This window comes from Coregonus clupeaformis, chromosome 27 (genome assembly GCF_020615455.1).
Source record: "Coregonus clupeaformis isolate EN_2021a chromosome 27, ASM2061545v1, whole genome shotgun sequence".
Classification (NCBI taxonomy): Eukaryota; Metazoa; Chordata; class Actinopteri; order Salmoniformes; family Salmonidae; genus Coregonus; species Coregonus clupeaformis.
Window position 1 is genome coordinate 33,340,004 of NC_059218.1, and position 24,513 is coordinate 33,364,516.

The 24,513-nt window shown below is 43.4% G+C and overlaps 1 protein-coding gene across 1 annotated transcript in view; it reads right to left on the reverse strand.

Moving 5' to 3' along the window:
* The window catches only part of LOC121541831 (sodium/calcium exchanger 1-like), a 70,955-nt gene that overhangs the window by 9,317 nt on the left and 37,125 nt on the right, over positions 1-24,513 (reverse strand). The window contains exons 5-6 of the mRNA XM_041851146.2: positions 3,768-3,874; positions 2,306-2,424 (exon numbers count right to left, since the gene is read on the reverse strand). Of these exons, the coding sequence (XP_041707080.2) occupies positions 2,306-2,424; positions 3,768-3,874 (226 nt within the window). The remainder of the gene's footprint in view (positions 1-2,305; positions 2,425-3,767; positions 3,875-24,513) is intronic.

Below are 24,513 nucleotides of genomic sequence, written 5' to 3' on the forward strand. Positions count from 1 at the left end.
ACTCAAAATCTCACGATACATGGTCCCATTCATTCTTTCCTTTACACGGATCAGTCGTCCTGGTCCCTTTGCAGAAAAACAGCCCCAAAGCATGATGTTTCCACCCCCATGCTTCACAGTAGGTATGGTGTTCTTTGGATGCAACTCAGCATTCTTTGTCCTCCAAACACGACGAGTTGAGTTTTTACCAAAAGTTATATTTTGGTTTCATCTGACCATATGACATTCTCCCAATCCTCTTCTGGATCATCCAAATGCACTCTAGCAAACTTCAGACGGGCCTGGACATGTACTGGCTTAAGCAGGGGGACACGTCTGGCACTGCAGGATTTGAGTCCCTGGCGGCGTAGTGTGTTACTGATGGTAGGCTTTGTTACTTTGGTCCCAGCTCTCTGCAGGTCATTCACTAGGTCCCCCCCGTGTGGTTCTGGGATTTTTGCTCACCGTTCTTGTGATCATTTTGACCCCGCGGGGTGAGATCTTGCATGGAGCCCCAGATCGAGGGAGATTATCAGTGGTCTTGTATGTCTTCCATTTCCTAATAATTGCTCCCACAGTTGATTTCTTCAAACCAAGCTGCTTACCTATTGCAGATTCAGTCTTCCCAGCCTGGTGCAGGTCTACAATTTTGTTTCTGGTGTCCTTTGACAGCTCTTTGGTCTTGGCCATAGTGGAGTTTGGAGTGTGACTGTTTGAGGTTATGGACAGGTGTCTTTTATACTGATAACAAGTTCAAACAGGTGCCATTAATACAGGTAATGAGTGGAGGACAGAGGAGCCTCTTAAAGAAGAAGTTACAGGTCTGTGAGAGCCAGATATCTTGTTTGTTTGTAGGTAATATAATATAATATAATATGCCATTTAGCAGACGCTTTTATCCAAAGCGACTTACAGTCATGCGTGCATACATATTTTTTTTTTGTGTGTATGGGTGGTCCCGGGGATCGAACCCACTACCTTGGCGTTACAAGCGCCGTGCTCTACCAGCTGAGCTACAGGTGACCAAATACTTATTTTCCACCATAATTTGCAAATACATTCATAAAAAATCCTACAATGTGATTTTCTGGAAAAAAAAATCTCAATTTGTCTGTCATAGTTGACGTGTACCTATGATGAAAATTACAGGCCTCTCTCATCTTTTTAAGTGGGAGAACTTGCACAATTGGTGGCTGACTAAATACTTTTTTCCCCACTGTATCTTTTAGACTTTTAGTCTGAAAATCATTGGTTGTTTACTGCTCTTCTTTACTCACTCTGTTTAGCACATGGCCTCACATGTGAATCCTTAAAGTGATGGGTGGGGTTAAGGCTTAAAAGGGTGTGAAAGATGCTGAATAGGTGTAGACAAAGAAGAGCTCTCCAGTAGGTGTACCAAAACATTCAAGGGCCATTTTCTAAAAAGTGGGGTTACAAGTTTATTAACTTTCAAAGCAAAATTACTTTCCCATTGTTCCTCAACTGCAGTGTACGATATACCATTTTGTAGCTCTGAGTCTCTACTTTTATCCAACATAAGACCGGTCACAAATATGATGCTGCAGGGACAGAGGGGGACAAAGGAGAGAGGGTGCGTCTGTGGGGGACAGAGGAGAGAGAGAGGCACAGAGGGGGACAGAGGAGAGAGGGGTGTGTCTATGGGGGACAGAGGAGAGAGGGGTGCATCTGTGGGGGACAGAGGAGAGAGAGGCACAGAGGGGGACAGAGGAGAGAGAGGCACAGAGGGGGACAGAGGAGAGAGGGGTGTGTCTGTGGGGGACAGAGGAAAGAGGGGCACAGAGGGGGACAGAGGAGAGAGGGGGGTGTCTGTGGGGGACAGAGGAGAGAGGGGCACAGAGGGGGACAGAGGAGAGAGGGGGGTGTCTGTGGGGGACAGAGGAAAGAGGGGCACAAAGGGGGACAGAGGAGAGAGGGGGGTGTCTGTGGGGGACAGAGGAGAGAAGGGCACAGAGGGGGACAGAGGAGAGAGGGGGGTGTCTGTGGGGGACAGAGGAGAGATGGGTGTGTCTGTGGGGGACAGAGGAGAGAAGGGCACAGAGGGGGACAGAGGAGAGAGGGGGGTGTATGTGGGGGACAGAGGAGAGAGGGACACAGAGGGGGACAGAGGAGAGAGGGGAGTGTCTGTGGGGGACAGAGGAGAGAGGGACACAGAGGGGGACAGAGGAGAGAAGGGCACAGAGGGGGACAGAGGAGAGAGGGGTGTGTCTGTGGGGGACAGAGGAGAGAAGGGCACAGAGGGGGACAGAAGAGAGAGGGGGACAGGGGAGAGAGGGGGTGTCTGTGGGGGTTTGTTTTTGTGGGTTACCTTAAACTCGTAGGACTCCTCTATCACCACCTCCAGCTTGGTGTGTTCTCCCAGGCTGGGACAGCCCATCTTGGACACCTCCTCCTCATCATTGGCTGGCTTGTTCTCATTGGAGTCTCCTGTGAAGCAGAGAGGAACACTTCAATGTCAAATATCATACCCCCCCCAAAAAATGCTAACCTCCCTTGTTATTATAATGGTGAGAGGTTAGCATGTCTTGGGGGTATGATATTTGTGCATCTAACTTTCTCACTCATCATTATTCACGATTCATTCAGGATTATCCATAGTCATGGTAGCATCCACATTAATGTAGAAGTGTTTCTTATTTACAATAAAAGTGACTCCAAAATGGCACAATACATTATTTACCACCCATTTCTATTGGGCACAAAATAATCTGAAACACAACGAAAACAAACAGTAAATGCATACCCACAAATTTGCAGAGTCACAAGCTTGATGTAGTCATTGCTTGCTATGAATATGGGACCAAATACTTAACTTTCTACTACTTTAATATAGTGCATTTGTCCCAATACTTTTGGTCCCCTAAAATGGAGGGACTATGTACCAAAAGGGATGTAATTTCTAAACGGTTCACCAGATGTGGATGACAATATCCTCAAATTAAAGCTGACAGTCTGCTCTTGAACCTCATAGTCATTGTGTCATTTCAAATCCAACATGCTGGCTGGATTACAGAGCCAAAAAATTATAATAATGTCACTGTCCCAATACTTTTGGAGCTCACTGTATACAAAAACGCAATGTAATTTACTTATCAAATTAATGCTCTGTGCATAAACACTATACCTATGTATCAATATACAGAGTTCTGTGAGGGGGGATTATTAAAAAAAAAAGTTATCGTGGGTATCAGCGTTGCAGGAATCATTTAAATGCACCAACAACATTACATTAGTGTAAAAGACTATAATTAATGTGCAGTGAGAAGAATAGCCTGGAGAAACAGCTTCAACATGAACCAACTACTCTCAGTCTTGATGAAATCCCCCCCAAGTCACTAATGCCAATTATTGTGCAGCTATAACCATTAGTACACTCAGGGACATATCCTGGCCATAACATACATTTCGGTGATGTGTTTGTTTTTCAATATGTATTTCTTAATGGGCGTTTATGTTACCAATCCCCACTAATGGGTTTATGAAAGTAACATAATCCCTATATTTGGAATAACATAAATGACAGGTTAAGGATGTCATGTGTTGTGATTCTATGTGCCGCAACCTCATCACTTACAACAACATGGATCTGCCAGGGGCAACAACAAAAAACTACAGCACTACCAGAATTATCATTCTATCCTTCATATACAGCTGTTGTGTTTTTCCAATAACTGATCGTGTGAAACAGAACATTTAAGACTGTTAAATATGACAGTGATAACATGAGGCTGCTAAATGGCAGCTTTGCACCCGCAGGGCTCTGCACTGACCATGTTTCCGTCCGATCTCCAGCAGCACAGGCTCGCCCAGCTGGATGATGAAGGTCTTGTTCTTCTCATACTCCTCATCATCAATGACCTTCACCTCCAACAGCTTCCTGCAGATGGGGACAGACAGGGAAAAACATACATGTTGGGTCAGAGACATAGAACCAGACAGCTCTTCAGAAGGATACAGAGATGGGGACAGAGAATGGAGAAGCTCTTCAGAAGGAGAGAGAGATGGGGACAGAGAATGGAGAAGCTCTTCAGAAGGAGAGAGTGATGGGGAAAGAGAAGGGTGAAGAGACAGAGGTGAGGAAGGGCAAAGAAATAGATTAGGGGTGATGAATAGCAGCATGGAGAGAAAACAGCTTGCTATCTCTTTATTTTCTTCCATTGGCTGGATGAGAACGTGAGAGTGATAGAAAGAGGAGAGCAGGGTGGGCGGCACAGATGTCCAGGATGCTGGTAATTAGGGTTAATGAATAATGAAGAAAGGCACCAAGGCAGACAGGGACAGAGACACTTCTGGGAACAAACAATTAAGCGGTTAAGCCATATGCATTACGGCCACGATGCACAAACACACACATGCGAATGCACACACGCACGCACGCACACACACACACACACACAACCCCTAATTTTCCTCTAACCTTATCACTAGCTACCTTTTTAATTAATGTGTCTGTCTATGAGTTATCACTTAAATGCAATTCATTATCTTATGGTCCTTTCCATCTTGCCCTGCAACCCAAACTCGATGCTTAAGCCCTCACAGAGTTCACTTTAATTACATTTAATAGGAAATCTTGTATTGGATGGCACAGTGTTAATCACATGATTTCTCCCCACCCCTCACTGCTCCCTCCCCCCCATCTCTCTGTTCTCTTGACTAGATTCCAGTGACCCAGAAAGCCTGTCCAAGTGGTGCCTCATATCAGTGTAAATGTGTCTAAAGCAGCCTTGTCGCTCGCTGGACTATTCCCATGGGTGGCTGAACTCTAAGCTCCACGGCAGCCAAACACTTCCAAGCCAAACAGACAGCGGTGGACAGCTATCAGAGAGGCCTATCAGCCCATGTTAAGACTGCAGGGCTGGCTCCAGCAGATGGGCCAAGCCACACAGTGTAGAGATAAGAATAGTCCCGGATCCACTGTGCTCCTATGCCCAGCAGACCTCTGCCTCACACAAACAGACACCCTCTGGCAGACAGGCTCTGGTACACACAGATGAGTGGAGAGGAACCCAGGTGTCAACTCCCCCTGCCTACACAGTCCCCACGCAGACTGACGGGCCGTCCCGGAAGACAGGAAAAGGTGCACACGGCCTGATTGAGACGGATGATGAGAACAGGAGGAAGGAGGAGGAAACGTGAGCGAGCAGGAAAACTGCATTTGTGCATTTATCTCTTTAAGCACGAGGCCTTACATTTACATTTTAGTCATTTAGCAGACGCTCTTATCCAGAGCGACTTACAGGAGCAATTAGGGTTAAGTGCCTTGCTCAAGGGCACATCGACAGATTTTTCACCTAGTCGGCTCGGGGATTAGAACCAGCGACCTTTCGGTTACTGGCACAATGCTCTTAACCACTAAGCTACCTGCCGCCCTAACACAGTGGCCTTCAGGTATTGAATGGCACTGTTACTCACTGGAGCAAAAACTCAAAACAAACACACACACACACACACACACACACACACACACACACAAACAAACAGTAAGTAGACTGAAAATAACCACTCCACACACATACAAATTGACTTACTCCCCTGGGTACACCCCAACAGCACGCTCGCATCGAGCAGTGCAGTGAATGAAATACCAAGTATGAGACCTTGCATAGTGTCTAACGAACCTACTGTTTTGAATGTTGATAGCTACATAATATTATTCCATTAATTGGGAGTGTGAAATATATGTTGAGTTGAATTTTAATGTGCATGCAGATAGTAGCCCATGCTAGACTGTGTGAAAAAGTGCAGCTACAGATTGAATTACGTTCTATTTCTTCAGCAGAGACTAGGGGTGTAACGATCCATCTACTACATCGATGTATCGATTTATATTCCTATGATCCAACTACATCGATCTGTGCTCGGCGAGTTGGCCTTTTGGACAACATATATCGATCTAACATCGTTTTAAAATGTAATAAATCGATTGTATCGATACTAGGAAATAACCCATTGGATTTAAGCACGTCAGACTTTATATGGATGTTTTTTCTTAGCACTTTTATTGATAAAGGCTTTAAACATTACTCGATTCAGTCTGCCTATCCGTGACGTCATCGCGCCAGCTGCAGCGCAAAGGCGCCAAGACAACAAAACATAGCATGGCGGACGACAGAGGAGAAGCCGACGAGCGAGAAATTATCAAGCCACCATTGCGGTCCTTACAAGAAACAGGAATCTAGGAAACTTCACCTGCACTGTCCAGTATCCAGGTATTTATTTCAGTCACACTGGTTGAATTTTTGGCTAAAAGGTTACTGAATCGATTTCAAGTCACTGAATCGTTTCGGATCGTATCGTTCTAAATGAACCAATATCGTCCTTGAATCGTATCGACAACCACGAATCGTGATACAAATCGAATCGTTGTTAAAACGAATCGTTACACCCCTAGCAGAGACGCTATTTGTTTTTATAAAACTAAAAGTTCATTTATGTTCATTTAGAGTCTGGCCTCTTCCCGGGTCTGTACGCCTGCGATACATCAACCAATTAGAGAACAAACTCTCCCATTGCATTTGATTGCAGCCATCATGATTGAGGTAGTTACAAGATAATGTGCCCGAATAAATAGAAATGGATTGGGTGGGATCACAACATTTGTTGAACAGACATTTTCCAAATGTCCAATACATTACAGATGAGTGTGTGGGTAGGGGCCCTGAATTGCTTGGGGCCCTCCAGCTTTGCGTGGGTTGCAGTTGGCCTCTGGTACACCAGTATATGGGAGGGGAACACTGAAAATGAATTACAGACTGACCAGGATGCCTTTCTCTCCGGTGAGAGAACATGGACAGATAAAACATAAGGCAAACATAAATGAGGTGTAGAATATTAACGTCAACACTAACACATTAGCACGGTCAAATTATGGTTTTGCATGCGCAGCTGTGGGTGAAGTGTATGAAACACAAATTCATGGTGTTGGCATGGCAACAGGTGGCAATAGTGTATGTTCTGTTAAAAAGTCATGGACTTCGCAAAGATAGCTGTAGTCAGAGCGTGGAAGAGGTAGAGGAAGCAGGAGAGACTAGTAAAATAAAAAAAAGTATCCTCGTATTTCGCTCTATGTTTCTGTTGTAATCCATCTCATATCTTTTAAATGGTATAGGAGAGAAGTGCTTCAATTTCAATTTCAAGTTTTAATATCATGTGCACAGGTACAGTGAAATGCCTGTCTTGCTAGTTGTAAATCCAACAATGTAGTAATCAGTGTCAATATAGTTAAACATAACATAAGGTAGAACAAAAATAAGAAATAACAAGAACACAAGAAGTAAGTAAGCTACAGTATATAGAGGGTCAGTTCCAATACCATATTATGGCTATTAATATCAGTCTATGGCTTGGGTAGCTGGAGTCTATAACAATTTTCCGGGCCTTCCTTTCACACCGCCTGATATAGAGGTCCTGGATGGCAGGGAGCTCGGCCCCCAGTGATGTACTGGGATGTCCGCACCATCCTCAGCAGCGCCATGCGATCGAGGGCGGTGCTGTTGCCATACCAAGCAGTGATGCAGCCAGTCAAAATGCTCTCAATGTTGAAGCTGTATAACTTTTTGAGGATTTGAGTACCCATGCTAAACCTTTTCAACCTCCTTAGTGATTTGGCCACCGAGGAACTTGAAGCTCTCGACCTGCTCCACTGCAGCCCTGCCGATGTGGATGGGGGCGTGCTCGCCCCCCTGTTTCCTGTAGTCCAGTGGTCACCAACCAGTCAATCGTGATCCTAGTCGATCACCAAACATTTCTGTAGCAAAGCCAACAAAGTTTTGCACTTTTTTTATTGGTGTTGCGCTGTTGGCACTTAATTCAGAAGCCCTGTGCACCATGTAGGCAAAGTGTTACCATTTTGAACTATTTCATTTGTCTAAAAAGACAAACTGCCTACCCGGTGGACCCTGTGGCTAAATCATGTGCGCCTACATTCAAAGACTTGTCCCCAAGCCACTCCTGCGTTGTCTTGGCTGTGTGCTTAGGGTCATTGTCCTGTTGGAAGGTGAACCTTCGCCCCAGTCTGAGGTCCTGAGCGCTCTGGAGCAGGTTTTCATCAAGGATCTCTCTGTACTTTGCTCCGCTCATCTTTTCTCGATCCTGACTAGTCTCCCAGTCCCTGCCACTGAAAAACATCCCCACAGCATGATGCTGCCACCACTATGCTTCACCGTAGGGATGGTGCCAGGGTTCCTCCAGACGTGACGCTTGGCATTCAGGCCAGAGTTCAATCTTGGTTTCATCAGACCAGAGAATCTCATGGTCTGAGAGTCTTTTGGTGCCTTTTGGCAAACTCCAAGCGTGCAGTCATGTGCCTTTTACTGAGGAGTGGCTTCCGTCTGGCCCCTCTACCATAAAGGCCTGATTTGTGGTGTGCTGCAGAGATGGTTGTCCTTCTGGAATGTTCTCCCATCTCCACAGAGGAACTCTGGAGCTCTGTCAGAGTGACCATCGGGTTCTTGGTCACCTCCCTGACCAAGGCCCTTCTCCCCTGATTGCTCAGTTTGGTCGGGCGGCCAGCTCTAGGAAGTCTTGGTGGTTCCAAACTTCTTCCATTTAAGAATGATGGAGGCCATTATGTTCTTGGGGACCTTCAATGCTGCCCTTCCCCAGATCTGTCTCAGAGCTCTACGGACAATTCCTTCGACTTCATGGCTTGGTTTTTGCTCTGACATGCACTGTCAACTGTGGGACCTTATATAGACAGGTGTGTGCCTTTCCAAATCATGTCCAATCAATTGAATTTACCACAGGTGGAATCCAATCAAGTTGTGGAAACTTCTCAAGGATGATCAATGGAAACAGGATGCACCTGAACTCAATTTCGAGTCTCATAGCAAAGGGTCTGAATACTTATGTAAATAAGGTACTTCTGTTTTTTTATACATTTGCCAAAAAAGTCTAAAAACCTGTTTTTGATATTGGGGTGGTGCTGTAGATGATGAATATGAAGTATATATATATTTTTATGTCCCTTTAAGACATGTGGGGATTACAGACTGGGACAATGAGAGGTTGAAAATGACTGTGAATATGCCTGCCAGCTGTTCTGCTCATGCTCTGAGAGCACACCCTGGAATACCGTCTGGCCCCACGGCCTTGTGAGTGTTGACCTGATTAAAGACCTTACTCACATCGGCCTCGGAGAGCGAGATCACCCAGTCCTCTAGGTCAGTGTGGGCCCTCACGCATGGCACAGTGTTGTTATTGTCGAAAGCGTGCATAAAATCCATTGAGTTTGTCTGGTAGAGAGCCATCATTGGGCAGATCACGGCTGGGTCTTCCTTGTAATCTGTAATGGACTGTAGCCCCTGCCACATGTGGCACCATGTTAAAGACTGATGACAAACAGCAACCATTTAGGTGTGATCAAAAATTACCTTATTTATTAAGTGACAAGAACGTTATCCAGCCTGCATTGGAACCATTTTGTTTATAACGGACGACCAGTCCTTTTGCATAGCAACTATGCAAAAATAATTCGCGTCTGGGACACATCTTTAGCAACATGGCCAAACGAACTAACAACCAGATTTTTGTCCGGACTATATCTTCTGGTGGAAAAATGAAATTCTATGAATTTACTTATCAAAATAAGGTTAATGAAAATATGTAATTCAATGTTATTTTAATATGTTGGTAACAGTTTGTTTTATTAATTATTGTCTCATCAAACCAGAGCCGTTGTGTCTGTCGATTTGTGTACCTGAGGAATGGTTGTGAGCTGCAGTATGGGTTCACCTGCAGCTCTGGTTAATCGCTCTACCACAGCATCTGAATCCCTGACTCAATGTGCTTCTGGATGGCTGATGAAAAGGAGCTCCAGAATCCCTGAGGAGTGATGATTAGAGAGAACGATGGGAAAGCTGGCCCCCTTTTCCCACCCTCTTCCTGTCTTACTCCCCCTTTTCCCACCCTCTTCCTGTTTCCTGTCTTACTCCCCCTTTTCCCACCCTCTTCCTGTCTTACTCCCCCTTTTCCCGCCCTCTTCCTGTCACCTGTCTTACTCCCCCTTTTCCCACCCTCTTCCTGTCTCCTGTCTTACGCACCCTTTTCCCGCCCTCTTCCTGTCACCTGTCTTACTCCCCCTTTTCCCGCCCTCTTCCTGTCACCTGTCTTACTCCCCCTTTTCCCACCCTCTTCCTGTCTTACTCCCCCTTTTCCCACCCTCTTCCTGTCTCTTGTCTTACTCCCACTTTTCCCGTCCTCTTCCTGTCACCTGTCTTACTCCCCCTTTTCCCACCCTCTTCCTGTCTCCTGTCTTACTCCCCCTTTTCCCACCCTCTTCCTGTCTCCTGTCTTACTCCCCCTTTTCCCGCCCTCTTCCTGTCTTCTGTCTTACTCCCCCTTTTCCCGCCCTCTTCCTGTCTCCTGTCTTACTCCCCCTTTTCTTCTTTACCTCGTTCTTCTACAATACTCTGTATGTCTGATTCGCAATTCTGGATTGTTCACCACTCATCAACTTTTGATTCCAGCTACTTCCTTCTTCTCAGATCCTTTTCTCTGTCTCATGCTGCTTGTGCTTATTGTTTTTGCACAACTGCTGTATGGCTTTGGGTCATTGAAAAGCGATATATACGTTGCATATTCTATTAGGGGTTCACAGCGAAGCTATTAACCTCTACGGGATCGGTGTCCCGTATATGGGACGGTTGAGCTAACGTGGCCTAATGTGATTAGCATGACTGTTGTAAGTAACAGCATACTTTCCAGGACATAGACACGTCTTATATGGGCAGAAAGCATAAATTCTTGTTAATCTAACTGCACTGTTCATTTTATAGTAGCTATTACAGTGAAAAATGTTGATACATTCACCTCTGAAGGTAAATAATGTACTTACATTCAGTAACCTGGCTCTGATTTGTCATCCTGAGGGTCCCAGAGATAAAATGTAGCATAGTTTTATTTGATAAAATCCATTTGTATATTCAAATGTAGGAACTGGGTTCTACAGTTTGAACCCTTGCTGTCTCTGGCTCCACACCCACCCCGCCCGGCCATCTAGATGTGTGAAAGTTGGTGTATAAGCTAATGATCCATCATGTATGACAATCCTGGGGCGGCAGGTAGCTTAGTGGTTAAGAGCGTTGTGCCAGTAACCGAAAGGTCGCTGGTTCTAATCCCCAAGCCGACTAGGTGAAAAATCTGTCGATGTGCCCTTGAGCAAGGCACTTAACCCTGATTGCTCCTGTAAGTCGCTCTGGATAAGAGCGTCTACTAAATGACTAAAATGTAAATGTAAGTCGCTCTGGATAAGAGCGTCTGCGAAAGGACTTAAATGTAAACTTACATTTTGTATTACCATATCATTTTTGTATGTTCTCTGTAGTTATGGACTTGAAAATGTATCAATTGACCAATTCGGCACATTTGGGCAGACTTGATACAAAATGTCCAGTATTGCAATGCTTCACTGGATTAATCTGAAACTTTGCACACGCACTGCTGCCATCTAGTGGCCAAAATCTAAATTGCGCCTAAACTGCAATATTATATTGTGGCCTTTCTCTTGCATATCAAAGATGATGGAACCAAAAAAAGTTTAGAAAACGTGTGTTTTTTTGTTGGTATTATCTTTTACCAGATCTAATGTGTTATATTCTCCTACATTAATTTCAAATTTCCACAAACTTCAAAGTGTTTCCTTTCAAATGGTATCAACAATATGCATATCCTTGCTTCAGGTCCTGAGCTACAGGCAGTTAGATTTGCGTATGTCATCTTAGGCAAAAATGGAAAAAAAGGGTCAGATCCTTAAGAGGTTAACCTATTATTATTCTTAGATGTAAAAAATGTTGATGACATGGTCAAATAACTCAAGCATAGGTTGGTCACTTTCTTTCTAATTTGGCACACAAAAACTAGAGGCCATGAGTTATTTGGTCTTTGTATGTAGGTGTCTTTCCACATGCTGAAAAAATGTGCCTCAAGGACCCATAAGGTCCGTCCAGATAGATTTTCCTCCATCTTGGACATTTAGAAAAACTTCTCATGAACCGTAAGTCCATATACTGTAACACCAGATTCGGTATGTAGGCCCATGGTACATCTTTTAACTTAGTTTGGTTAAGAGATGGCGGAGTTATTGGAAAATCCGATTTTAGGTATCCATTTATATCCTTTGTAAATCCAGTCCACAATGGTCTATCCACTTTAAACATGTCATTGCTACCATGGACATCCCTAAGATTAACCACACTGAATTTGGTATTGATATGTCAAAAACGAGGAAACTATTAACGACGATTAACAACTCTTTGCATTTGTAACGCTAATGCTCAAAATCTTCTGCAATCTTCTTCTCCTCATGAACCTTATGTCAGATTCACTCCAGAATCCGACACATTTGTATTTAGACTCATTATTTAGACTTATTTAATGGCTTTGAGATATATATATATTTTACTTCATTCAAATATGTGCGCACTGTACCTATAGCTGCACGTTAGCACATATGCTAATGCTAAAGATACTTTAAAAATCTTCTTCACATGAACCATAAGTCACATTGACTACAGATTTGGTGTATATAGTAAATTAATTAGCCTCTAATGAATTTGAGAATGTTTAGTTGCTGCATTCAAAGTAACGCTGAAAATATTTCACAAATCTGAACATAAACCATTAGTAAAATTGACCCCATAATTGGTATACACTGAGTGTACAAAACATTAATGACACCTGTTCTTTCCATGACATACACTGACCAGGTGAAAGCTATGATCCCTTATTGATGTCACTTGTTAAATCCACTTCAATCAGTGTAGATGAAAGGGAGGAGACAGATTAAAGAAGGATCAAGAACTGCAACACTGATGGGTTTTTCATGCTCAACAGTTTCCTGTGTGTGTTAAGAATGGTCCACCACCCAAAGGACATCCAGCCAACTTGACACAACTGTGGGAAGCAATGGAGTCAACATGGGCCAGCATCCCTGTGGGGGAGGGGGGGGGGGGTGCACAACTGACTTGTGATGCTTCTCTTCATCCGCTGTGTCTCTGTGAAATGGGGGGGGGGACCATTCTCTTCATCCACTGTGTCTCTGTGAAATGTTGTTCTATATATTGCATCACCTAACTGGGCTCTTTTCAAATCAAAGCTTATATATACAGATGAAGTCGGAAGTTTACATACACCTTAGCCAAATACATTTCAACTCAGTTTTTCACAATTCCTGACATTTAATCCTAGTACAAATTCCCTGTCTTAGGTCAGTCAATGTGAAATGTCAGAATAATAGTAGAGAGAATGATTTATTTCAGCTTTTATTTCTTTCATCACATTCCCAGTGGGTCAGAAGTTTATATACACTCAATTAGTATTTGGTAGCATTGCCTTTAAATTGTTTAACTTGGGTCAAACATTTCGGGTAGCCTTCCACAAGCTTCCCACAATTAGTTGGGTGAATTTTAGCCCATTCCTCCTGACAGAGCTTGTGTAACTGAGTCAGGTTTGTAGGCCTCCTTGCTCGCGCACACTTTTTCAGTTCTGCCCACACATTTCCTATAGGATTGAGGTCAGGGCTTTGTGATGGCCACTCCAATACCTTGACTTTGTTGTCCTTAAGCCATTTTGCCACAACTTTGGAAGTATGCTTGGGGTCATTGTCCATTTGGAAGACCAATTTACGACCAAGCTTTAACTTCCTGACTGATGTCTTGAGATGTTGCTTCAAAATATCCACGTAATTTTCCTTCCTCATGATGCCATCTATTTTGTGAAGTGCACCAGTCCCTCCTGCAGCAAAGCACCCCCACAGCATGATGCTGCCACCCCCATGCTTCACGGTTGGGATGGTGTTCTTTGGCTTGCAAGCATCCCCCTTCGTCCTCCAAACATAACGATGGTCAATATGGCCAAACAGTTCTATTTTTGTTTCATCAGACCAGAGGACATTTCTCCAAAATGTACAAGCTTTTTTATGGCGGTTTTGGAGCAGTGGCTTCTTCCTTGCTGAGCGGCCTTTCAGGTTATGTCGATATAGGACTTGTTTTACTGTGGATATAGATACTTTTGTACCTGTTTCCTCCAGCATCTTCACAAGGTCCTTTGCTGTTGTTCTGGGATTGATTTGCACTTTTCGCACCAAAGTACGCTCATCTCTAGGAGACAGAACGCGTCTAGGGGGTAGATCAGCTTTAATATTGCAGATAGATTGTAACTTCCATCAATGTAATTGTCTGCGTCACTTCCAATCCCCCATATGTTTTTTTTTTTTTTTTCTCGCATATATACAGTGAGGGAAAAAAGTATTTGATCCCCTGCTGATTTTGTACGTTTGCCCACTGACAAAGACATGATCAGTCTATACTTTTAATGGTAGGTTTATTTGAACAGTGAGAGACAGAATAACAACAACAAAATCCAGAAAAACACATGTCAAAAATGTTATAAATTCATTTGCATTTTAATGAGGGAAATAAGTATTTGACCCCCTCTCAATCAGAAAGATTTCTGGCTCCCAGGTGTCTTTTATACAGGTACCGAGCTGAGATTAGGAGCACACTCTTAAAGGGAGTGCTCCTAATCTCAGTTTGTTACCTGTATAAAAGACACCTGTCCACAGAAGCAATCAATCAATCAGATTCCAAACTCTCCACCATGGCCAAGACCAAAGAGCTCTCCAAGGATGTCAGGGACAAGATTGTAGACCTACACAAGGCTGGAATGGGCTACAAGACCATCGCCAAGCAGCTTGGTGAGAAGGTGACAACAGTTGGTGCGATTATTCGCAAATGGAAGAAACACAAAATAACTGTCAATCTCCCTCGGCCTGGGGCACCATGCAAGATTTCACCTCGTGGAGTTGCAATGATCATGAGAACGGTGAGGAATCAGCCCAGAACTACACGGGAGGATCTTGTCAATGATCTCAAGGCAGCTGGGACCATAGTCACCAAGAAAACAATTGGTAACACACTACGCCGTGGACTGAAATCCTGCAGCGCCCGCAAGGTCCCCCTGCTCAAGAAAGCACATATACAGGGCCGTCTGAAGTTTGCCAATGAACATCTGAATGATTCAGAGGAGAACTGGGTGAAAGTGTTGTGGTCAGATGAGACCAAAATCGAGCTCTTTGGCATCAACTCAACTCGCCATGTTTGGAGAACGAGGAATGCTGCCTATGACCCCAAGAACACCATCCCCACCGTCAAACATGGAGGTGGAAACATTATGCTTTGGGGGTGTTTTTCTGCTAAGGGGACAGGACAACTTCACCGCATCAAAGGGATGATGGACGGCGCCATGTACCGTCAAATCTTGGGTGAGAACCTCCTTCCCTCAGCCAGGGCATTGAAAATGGGTCGTGGATGGGTATTCCAGCATGACAATGACCCAAAACACACGGCCAAGGCAACAAAGGAGTGGCTCAAGAGGAAGCACATTAAGGTCCTGGAGTGGCCTAGCCAGTCTCCAGACCTTAATCCCATAGAAAATCTGTGGAGGGAGCTGAAGGTTTGAGTTGCCAAACGTCAGGCTCAAAACCTTAATGACTTGGAGAAGATCTGAAAAGAGGAGTGGAACAAAATCCCTCCTGAGATGTGTGCAAACCTGGTGGCCAACTACAAGAAACGTCTGACCTCTGTGATTGCCAACAAGGGTTTTGCCACCAAGTACTAAGTCATGTTTTGCAGAGGGGTCAAATACTTATTTCCCTCATTAAAATGCAAATCAATTCATAACATTTTTTACATGCGTTTTTCTGGATTTTTTTGTTGTTATTCTGTCTCTCACTGTTCAAATAAACCTACCGTTAAAATTATAGACTGATCATGTCTTTGTCAGTGGGCAAATGTACAAAATCAGCAGGGGATCAAATACTTTTTTCCCTCACTGTAAGTCATGTTTTGCAGAGGGGTCAAATACTTATTTCCCTCATTAAAATGCAAATCAATTTATAACATTTTTGACATGCTTGTCTGGATTTTTTTGGTTGTTATTCTGTCTCTCACTGTTCAAATAAACCTACCATTAAAACTATAGACTGATCATGTCTTTGTCAGTGGGCAAACGTACAAAATCAGCAGGGGATCAAATACTTGTTTCCCTCACTGTAAGTCATGTTTTGCAGAGGGGTCAAATACTTATTTCCCTCATTAAAATGCAAATCAATTTATAACATTTTTTACATGCGTTTTTCTGGATTTATTTGTTGTTATTCTGTCTCTCACTGTTCAAATAAACCTACCATTAAAACTATAGACTGATCATGTCTTTGTCAGTGGGCAAACGTACAAAATCAGCAGGGGATCAAATACTTGTTTCCCTCACTGTAAGTCATGTTTTGCAGAGGGGTCAAATACTTATTTCCCTCATTAAAATGCAAATCAATTTATAACATTTTTTACATGCGTTTTTCTGGATTTATTTGTTGTTATTCTGTCTCTCACTGTTCAAATAAACCTACCATTAAAACTATAGACTGATCATGTCTTTGTCAGTGGGCAAACATACAAAATCAGCAGGGGATCAAATACTTTTTCCCCTCACTGTATATACAGTGAGGGGAATGACCTTCTTGATCCAAACCATTCAGGTTTCAAGACTGGTCATTCAACTGAGACTGCTCTTCTCTGTGTCACGGAGGCTCTCCGCACTGCTAAAGCTAACTCTCTCTCCTCTGCTCTTATCCTTCTAGACCTATCTGCTGCCTTTGATACTGTGAACCATCAGATCCTCCTCTCCACCCTCTCCGAGTTGGGCATCTCCGGCGCTGCACACGTCCTACCTGACAGGTTGCTCCTACCAGGTGGCGTAGCGAGAATCTGTCTCCGCACCACGTGCTCTCACCACTGGTGTCCCCCAGGGCTCAGTTCTAGGCCCTCTCCTATTCTCTCTATACACCAAGTCACATGGCTCTGTCATATCCTCACATGGTCTCTCCTATCATTGCTACGCAGATGACACACAATTCATTTTCTCCTTTCCCCCTTCTGATAACCAGGTGGTGAATCGCATCTCTGCATGTCTGGAAGACATATCAGTGTGGATGTCGGATCACCACCTGAAGCTGAACTTCGGCAAGACGGAGCTCTTCCTCCCGGGGAAGGACTGCCCGCTCCATGATCTCGCCATCACGGTTGACAACTCCATTGTGTCCTTCTCCCAGAGTGTAAAGAACCTTGGCGTAACCCTGGACAACACCCTGTCATTCTCCGCTAACATCAAAGTGGTGACCCGATCCTGCAGGTTCATGCTCTACAACATTCACATAGTACGACCCTACCTTACACAGAAAGCGGCACAGGTCCTAATCCAGGCACTTGTCATCTCCCGTCTGGATTACTGCAACTCGCTGTTGGCTGGGCTCCCTGCCTGTGCCATTAAACCCTACAACTTATCCAGAACACTGCAGCCCGTCTGGTGTTCAACCTTCCCAAGTTCTCTCATGTCACCCCGCTCCTCCGCACACTCCACTGGCTTCCAGTTGAAGCTCGCATCTACTACAAAACCATGGTGCTTGCCTACGGAGCTGTGAGGGGAACGGCACCTCCTTACCTTCAGGCTCTGATCAGACCCTACACCCAAACAAGGGCACTACATTCATCCACCTCTGGCCTCCTAGCCCCCCTACCTCTACAGAAGCACAGTTCCCGCTCAGCCCAGTCAAAGCTATTCGCTGCTCTGGCACCCCAATGGTGGAACAAGCTCCCCCACGACGCCAGGACAGCGGAGTCACTGACCACCTTCCAGAGACACTTGAAACCCTACCTCTTTAAGGAATACCTGGAATAGTATAACAGTAATCCTTCTACCCCCCACCAAAAAAAAAAGGGAGTGGTGTCCCACTGGCTATCCTAAGTTGAATGCACCAATTTGTAAGTCGCTCTGGATAAGAGCGTCTGCTCAATGACTTAAATGTTAAATGTATAGTATTAATGTGGCTTTAGCATTGAAAGGGTGAGATAGTGGTGAGGCCATTCTACTGCTCTGTGGGCCTGAGGCTAGTGCATTGTAGTGGCAGGGCTGGAAAACATTATACCTCTCCCAAGAGGAGGCTGCTCTGGCACTGGGAGTGAGGATCCTCTGGAGAAAGTGTATATTAGGCAATAAATTCTACTTTTTTATCTCTGTACTTCTCCATTTAAAAATGAATGTAAATCTCCTGCATAGCCCTATGAGCTGTGCTTGTTCCTAATAGGGTGTCTGTGTCAGCCATTCTCAATGGCCAAGATCAATGATATCTCTCCCCTAGCTCCTCTTTTCTCTGTCCCTGTTCTCTTCCCACACTTTCTTTGGAAAGCTCTCTCCTTTTCTTTAGCGTTTATACTCTCTCCCACACTGTCTGCCTTGTTTGCCTGATGCTAATAGTGTAAAAGCCATACCTTTAATAAGGGTAATGCAACTGCTTTTCTTCCAACAATTAACTATTTCTATACACCAAAAACCACTCTAAATTTATTATTATTATTTGTTAATCCTAGTAAATATTCCCTGTCTTAGGTCAGTTAGGATCACCACTTTATTTTAAGAATGTGAAATGTCAGAATAATAGTAGAGAGAATGATTTATTTCAGCTTTTATTTCATTCATCACAATCCCAGTGGGTCAGAAGTTTACATACACTCAATTAGTATTTGGTAGCATTGCCTTTAAATTGTTTGACTTGGGTCAAATGTTTCGGGTAGCCTTCCATAAGCTTCCCACAATTAGTTGGGTGAATTTTGGCCCATTCCTCCTGACAGAGCTGGTGTAACTGGTGTACGATATTTGTCCCCATCTGCAGTTGCAAACTGTAGTCTGGCTTTTTTATGGCGGTTTTGGAGCAGTGGCTTCTTCCTTGCTGAGCGGCCTTTCAGGTTGTGTCGATATAGGACTCGTTTTACTGTGGATATACTAAATACTTTTGTACCTGTTTCCTCCAGCATCTTCACAAGGTCCTTTGCTGTTGTTCTGGGATTGATTTGCGCATTTCGCACCAAAGTACGTTCATCTCTAGGAGACAGAACATGTCTCCTTCCTGAGCAGTATGATGGCTGCGTGGTCCCATGGTGTTTATACTTGCGTACTATTGTTTGTACAGATGAACGTGGTACCTTCAGGCATTTGGAAATTGCTCCCAAGGATGAACCAGACTTGTGGAGGTCTACCATTTTTTTCTGAGGTCTTGGCTGATTTCTTTTGATTTTCCCATGATGTCAAGCAAAGAGGCACTGAGTTTGAAGGTAGGCCTTGAAATACATCCACAGGTACACCTCCAATTGACTCAAATTATGTCAATTAGCCTATCAGAAGCTTCTAAAGCCATGACATAATTTTCTGGAATTTTCCAAGTTGTTTAAAGGCACGGTCAATTTAGTGTATGTAAACTTCTGACCCACTGGAATTGTGATACTGGAAAAATTACTTGTGTCATGCACAAATTAGATGTCCTAACCGACTTGCCAAAACAATAGTTTGTTAACAAGACATTTGTGGAGTGGTTGAAAAATGAGTTTGAATGACTCCAACCTAAGTGTATGTAAACTTCCGACTTCAACTGTATATATATATACATACACATACATACACATACACTACCGTTCAAAAGTTTGGGGTCACTTACAAATTTCCTTGTTTTCAAAAGAAAAGCAATTTTTTTGTCCATTAAAATAACATCAAATTGATCAGAAATACAGTGTAGACATTGTTAATGTTGTAAATGGCTATTGTAGCTGGAAACGGCTGATTTCTTATGGAATATCTACATAGGCGTACAGAGGCCCATTATCAGCAACCATCAGTCCTGTGTTCCAATGGCACGTTGTGTTTGCTAATCCAAGTTTATCATTTTAAAAGGCTAATTGATCATTAGAAAACCCTTTTGCAATTATGTTAGCACAATGGAAAACTGTTGTGCTGATTAAAGAAGCAATAAAACTGGCCTTCTTGAGACTAGTTGAGTATCTGGAGCATCAGCAATTGTGGGTTCGATTACATGCTCAAAATGGCCAGAAACAAAGAACTTTCTTCTGAAACTCGTCAGTCTATTCTTGTTCTGAGAAATGAAGGCTATTCCATGCGAGAAATTGCCAAGAAACTGAAGATCTCGTACAACGCTGTGTACTACTCCCTTCACAGAACAGCGCAAACTGGCTCTAACCAGAATAGAAAGAGGAGTGGGAGGCCCCAGTGCACAACTGAGCAAGAGGACAAATACATTAGTGTCTAGTTTGAGAAACAGACGCCTCACAGGTCCTCAACTGGCAGCTTCATTAAATAGTACCGGCAAAACACCAGTCTCAACATCAACAGTGAAGAGGCGACTCCGGGATGCTGACCTTCTAGGCAGAGTTGCAAAGAAAAAGCCATATCTCAGACTGGACAATAAAAATAAAATATTAAGATGGGCAGTCTAAGATATGGCTTTTTCTTTGCAACACTGCCTAGAAGGTCAGCATCCCAGAGTCTGACAAAATAATTGATTTTCTTTCGAAAACAAGGACATTTCTAAGTGACCCCAAACTTTGGAACGGTAGTGTACATATACATATGTATACATATCCTTAAAAAATTTTTTTTATCTTTATTACTTTCCAACCCCACCATCCCTTCCCTAATTGGAGTAAACTACTGAACAACAATGCTTAGGCCTCTACTTCCAGCTTATACATACTATATAGATTTTATGGACACAGTCAATTTTACAATAATTCTATTTTGTTTGTTTTTACTCCTGAACTTCCTCTACCCTCAACTTCTCCGATTATTTTCATGATGTCCATCCGGTTTGCTTCTATATGCCATATCTTTCTAACTGTGCTCTGTCACAAAAGCTCTCAATCTATAACCTATATACTTATTATGGACACAATGTGCTTTACATTAGTTATCTTGTTGTTATTAGTTGTTATTAGTCTCATCCTTCAGCTCCATCCAACACCTCCCATCTGTCTCTTAACACCATCCATATTGGAGTTCTATTTGCCATATATTTTTCAACTGTACTGTGATGTTTCATAAAAGTTCTGAATCCTTCTATTCTCATTGTTTCTACAGATTGTAAATTGAAAATAAACATTTTTGCTAAAAGTATTGTTATATTTTTGATCACCCTAAAATTATCACTGTAAAATGTTAGTCATACATCAAAAGCCCTGTTTTATCAATACTTCTTTATTTTTCATAGAGGAAGACAGAATGCTAGAGCAAGCGAGAAGGAGCTGCTGAGGTGAAGAGGAAGAACCTCACGGAAGAGATGAGAGGAGGGATTTAGGGAACAACTCTGAAACAGAGCCACCTCATAATTACTGTGAGAGAGAGAGAGAGAGAGAGAGAGAGAGAGAGAGAGAGAGAGAGACTGAGACCGAGAGAGAGAGAGAGAGCGATCTGAGGTATGATATAAGATGAAGAACGTAATTAATCTTCACCCAGTTCTCTTCCCTGGCGTAGGAATTATAACCCTCTGTAGTCCCTAATTGTTTAACATATACTGTGGGGGTGAGTGTCTGGGGGAGACTGAGCGAGAGACAGAGATGAGGAGAGAGAAAGAGGGAGAGAGAGAGAGCGACTAGGGAAAAGGTGATCGTGTTAATGTCTAACCCAGCATGCAGGGAGCTATCTCTCCATCTATCAGCAGCCTGTCTTCTCTCTTTCTGCAGTGAAATAGAAAATACACCTCTCATCACATACATCTGATGCTGAGATATAAACTACAAATTCTCTACTCAGTGAATCTGAGGAGGTGGTAACGACAAAAGTACAGCGAGATAGAGACAGGTAGAGATAGATGTCATCTGTCTAAACATTTTTGATGTTGAGATGTTGAGTTTTGATGTTGGGGCGGCAGGTAGCCTAGCGGTTAAGAGTGTTGGGACAATAACCGAAAGGTCACTGGTTTGAATCCACGAGCCGACTAGATGAAAAATCTGTCGATGTGCCCATGAGAAAGGCACTTAACGCTCATTTCTCCTGTATGTGTCATTTCCCCTGTAACATCGCTGCTCAATGGCAAACTAATTTCAAAGCAACAACACACAGAACTCTCTTTTACCACCATTACAATATCTATACAATTATGTACATTCAGTTGTGTTTATGAGTCCTAACAGCAGACATCAGATACTGCTGATAGTATTGTGATAGCAGCATTAACCATGGTACAGTAGCTGCAGTGGTAGCAACAATCTCCATGGTAAAGTAGCATAGTAGGGGTAGCTTTGGCAACACGATCCTGTGACGGAGAAGAAGTCCCTAGTCCCTAATTACAAGCTCTCGTGAACTGCGACAGAGCGTCCAACGTTGTGTTTGAGTTCCATGCCACATATTTGTGTACGCAGTGTTAATGGCCAAGGGGGAAACGTAAATAAACCAGAAAAAATTACTGCAGTAGGTTGTGAAATGTACTGTATATGAGGGCTGTTCAGTTTCATGCAGAAAAACAGTTGCGGTATAGAACTCTAGAACCAGTACACTGCTGCATTGGCAATATTCCCATTAGTGTGTGGTAACAGAGTTTTGTGTGTACATGTGGGTTGTTTAAGTGATACTATATATGTGTGTTTTTTACTGCGCGTAGCATATTATACTCACTGACGTACAAAAGACATGGAAGCACCCAGTCAGAGCCAGACACATAGTAAATGTAGTCTGAAACTATAAATGTTCGGCTCCTGTGGTGTGCTCTTTAGTACGTCTCAATGGGAGCCCGTGTGTTTGCATCAGCCCTCCACACTCCCCTGCACTCTCAAATTACCTCAGTTTCTATCCATCTCCCTCCATCTCCCTAATGATATGTGGGCGGCTGTCTATTTCTGTCCACACACACAAACACAAGCTTGGACACGCACAGGCAGTGGTTTGGCTAGCAAAAAAAATAAAAAGGCTTTTACAGAAGAGTCAGTGTGACGTCACACACACCCTATACAATTTGATTTGATTTGATTTGATGTGTAATGACTGAGTAGAGCATGCTGATAACAGAACACTAAACTGCTGCACTAAGGAGGGGTAATGAGAGAAAAGCTACAGACTGTGACGTTACTGTACACAGATATTACTTGGATCCTCTCCTAAAATACATGCAAGAGAAAAAGAGCAGGACAGAGACAGGAAAGATACAGAGAGACAGTCAACAGATACAGAGAGACAGTCAACAGATACAGAGAGACAGTCAACAGATACAGAGAGACAGTCAAGAGATACAGAGACACAGTCAACAGATACAGAGACACAGTCAACAGGTACAGAGACACAGTCAACAGATACAGAGACACAGTCAACAGATACAGAGACACAGTCAACAGATACAGAGACACAGTCAAGAGATACAAAGACAGTCAACAGATACAGAGACACAGTGAATAGATACAAAGACACAGTCAACAGATACAGAGACACAGTCAACAGATACAGAGACACAGTCAACAGATACAGAGATACAGTCAACAGCTACAGAGACACAGTCAACAGCTACAGAGACACAGTCAACAGCTACAGAGACACAGTCAACAGCTACAGAGACACAGTCAACAGATACAGAGACACAGTCAACAGATACAGAGACACAGTCAACAGATACAGAGATACAGTCAACAGATACAGAGACACAGTCAACAGATCCACATCAGATTTCTCTACACGGCCCTGAAGGCTGAAGTGAGTGAATAAGTGAGGGAGTGATGGAGGGAGGCAAGGAGCAGCTGCTATGGTGTGTCAGAGGACCCTGGTGGGCTGCGGGGTAGCAGGTGAGGAGCTGGGGTCACCCAACACTGCCTGCTGAGCACGGCTAGGTCCTCAATAACCACAGAGACACAGGGCAGGGGTGCAGGGGAGACTTGAGAACATGACCCAGTTTTCGACAAACATGGAAACTCAGACTACTGTATTTTTCTTTTGATTTATTTGTTTAATTGTATTTGTTTCCTGCTCTAGTTATACAGGAGAGTGTGAAATAGGACACACCCTTTAACATCTCGCCAAAACATTCACAACGGAAATAAAATGAAAACAAAACAAATAAATGAAATAATCTGACTCCTCTCTTCTCCTGATTTGTAACACCTGATATATCTCCAATGTAATGATGCTTTTGGTTTTGGCAGAGATGTAGATTTGCTCATCACTGCAGCAGCACCTTATAGCGTAGGGATTAGAGTATATTATGGTTCTGTGCTTTGGCAAAAGTCAGCGTGTGTTCATGATCTGAGCGGCCATTTGATCAAACGGATGAAGAAAATAAAATCACACAGAAAAAGACAATACACTATAAATACTAATCAAAGCTGCCACTATCATGGGGAAACATTTTCCCCAGTCAATCTGTAATTCCCTTCATAAAGAAAAATAATATAAGAATTGGAGACGCTAGAATAATACTTGTTTCGTATGAGATATCCCTCCCCCTGGTGAGGTAATATCATCTGTCAATTAACACAATGCGGTGTGTGTATGTGTGTGTACATACATTACTGAATGTGTATGTCCGTGTGTGTGTGTGTGTGTGTGTGTGTGTGTGTGTGTGTGTGTGTGTGTGTGTATTTCAGTCTTTTGGATGAATCCAGGGTAGAGGATTGTTTAACACATCAAAAAGACCAGCTA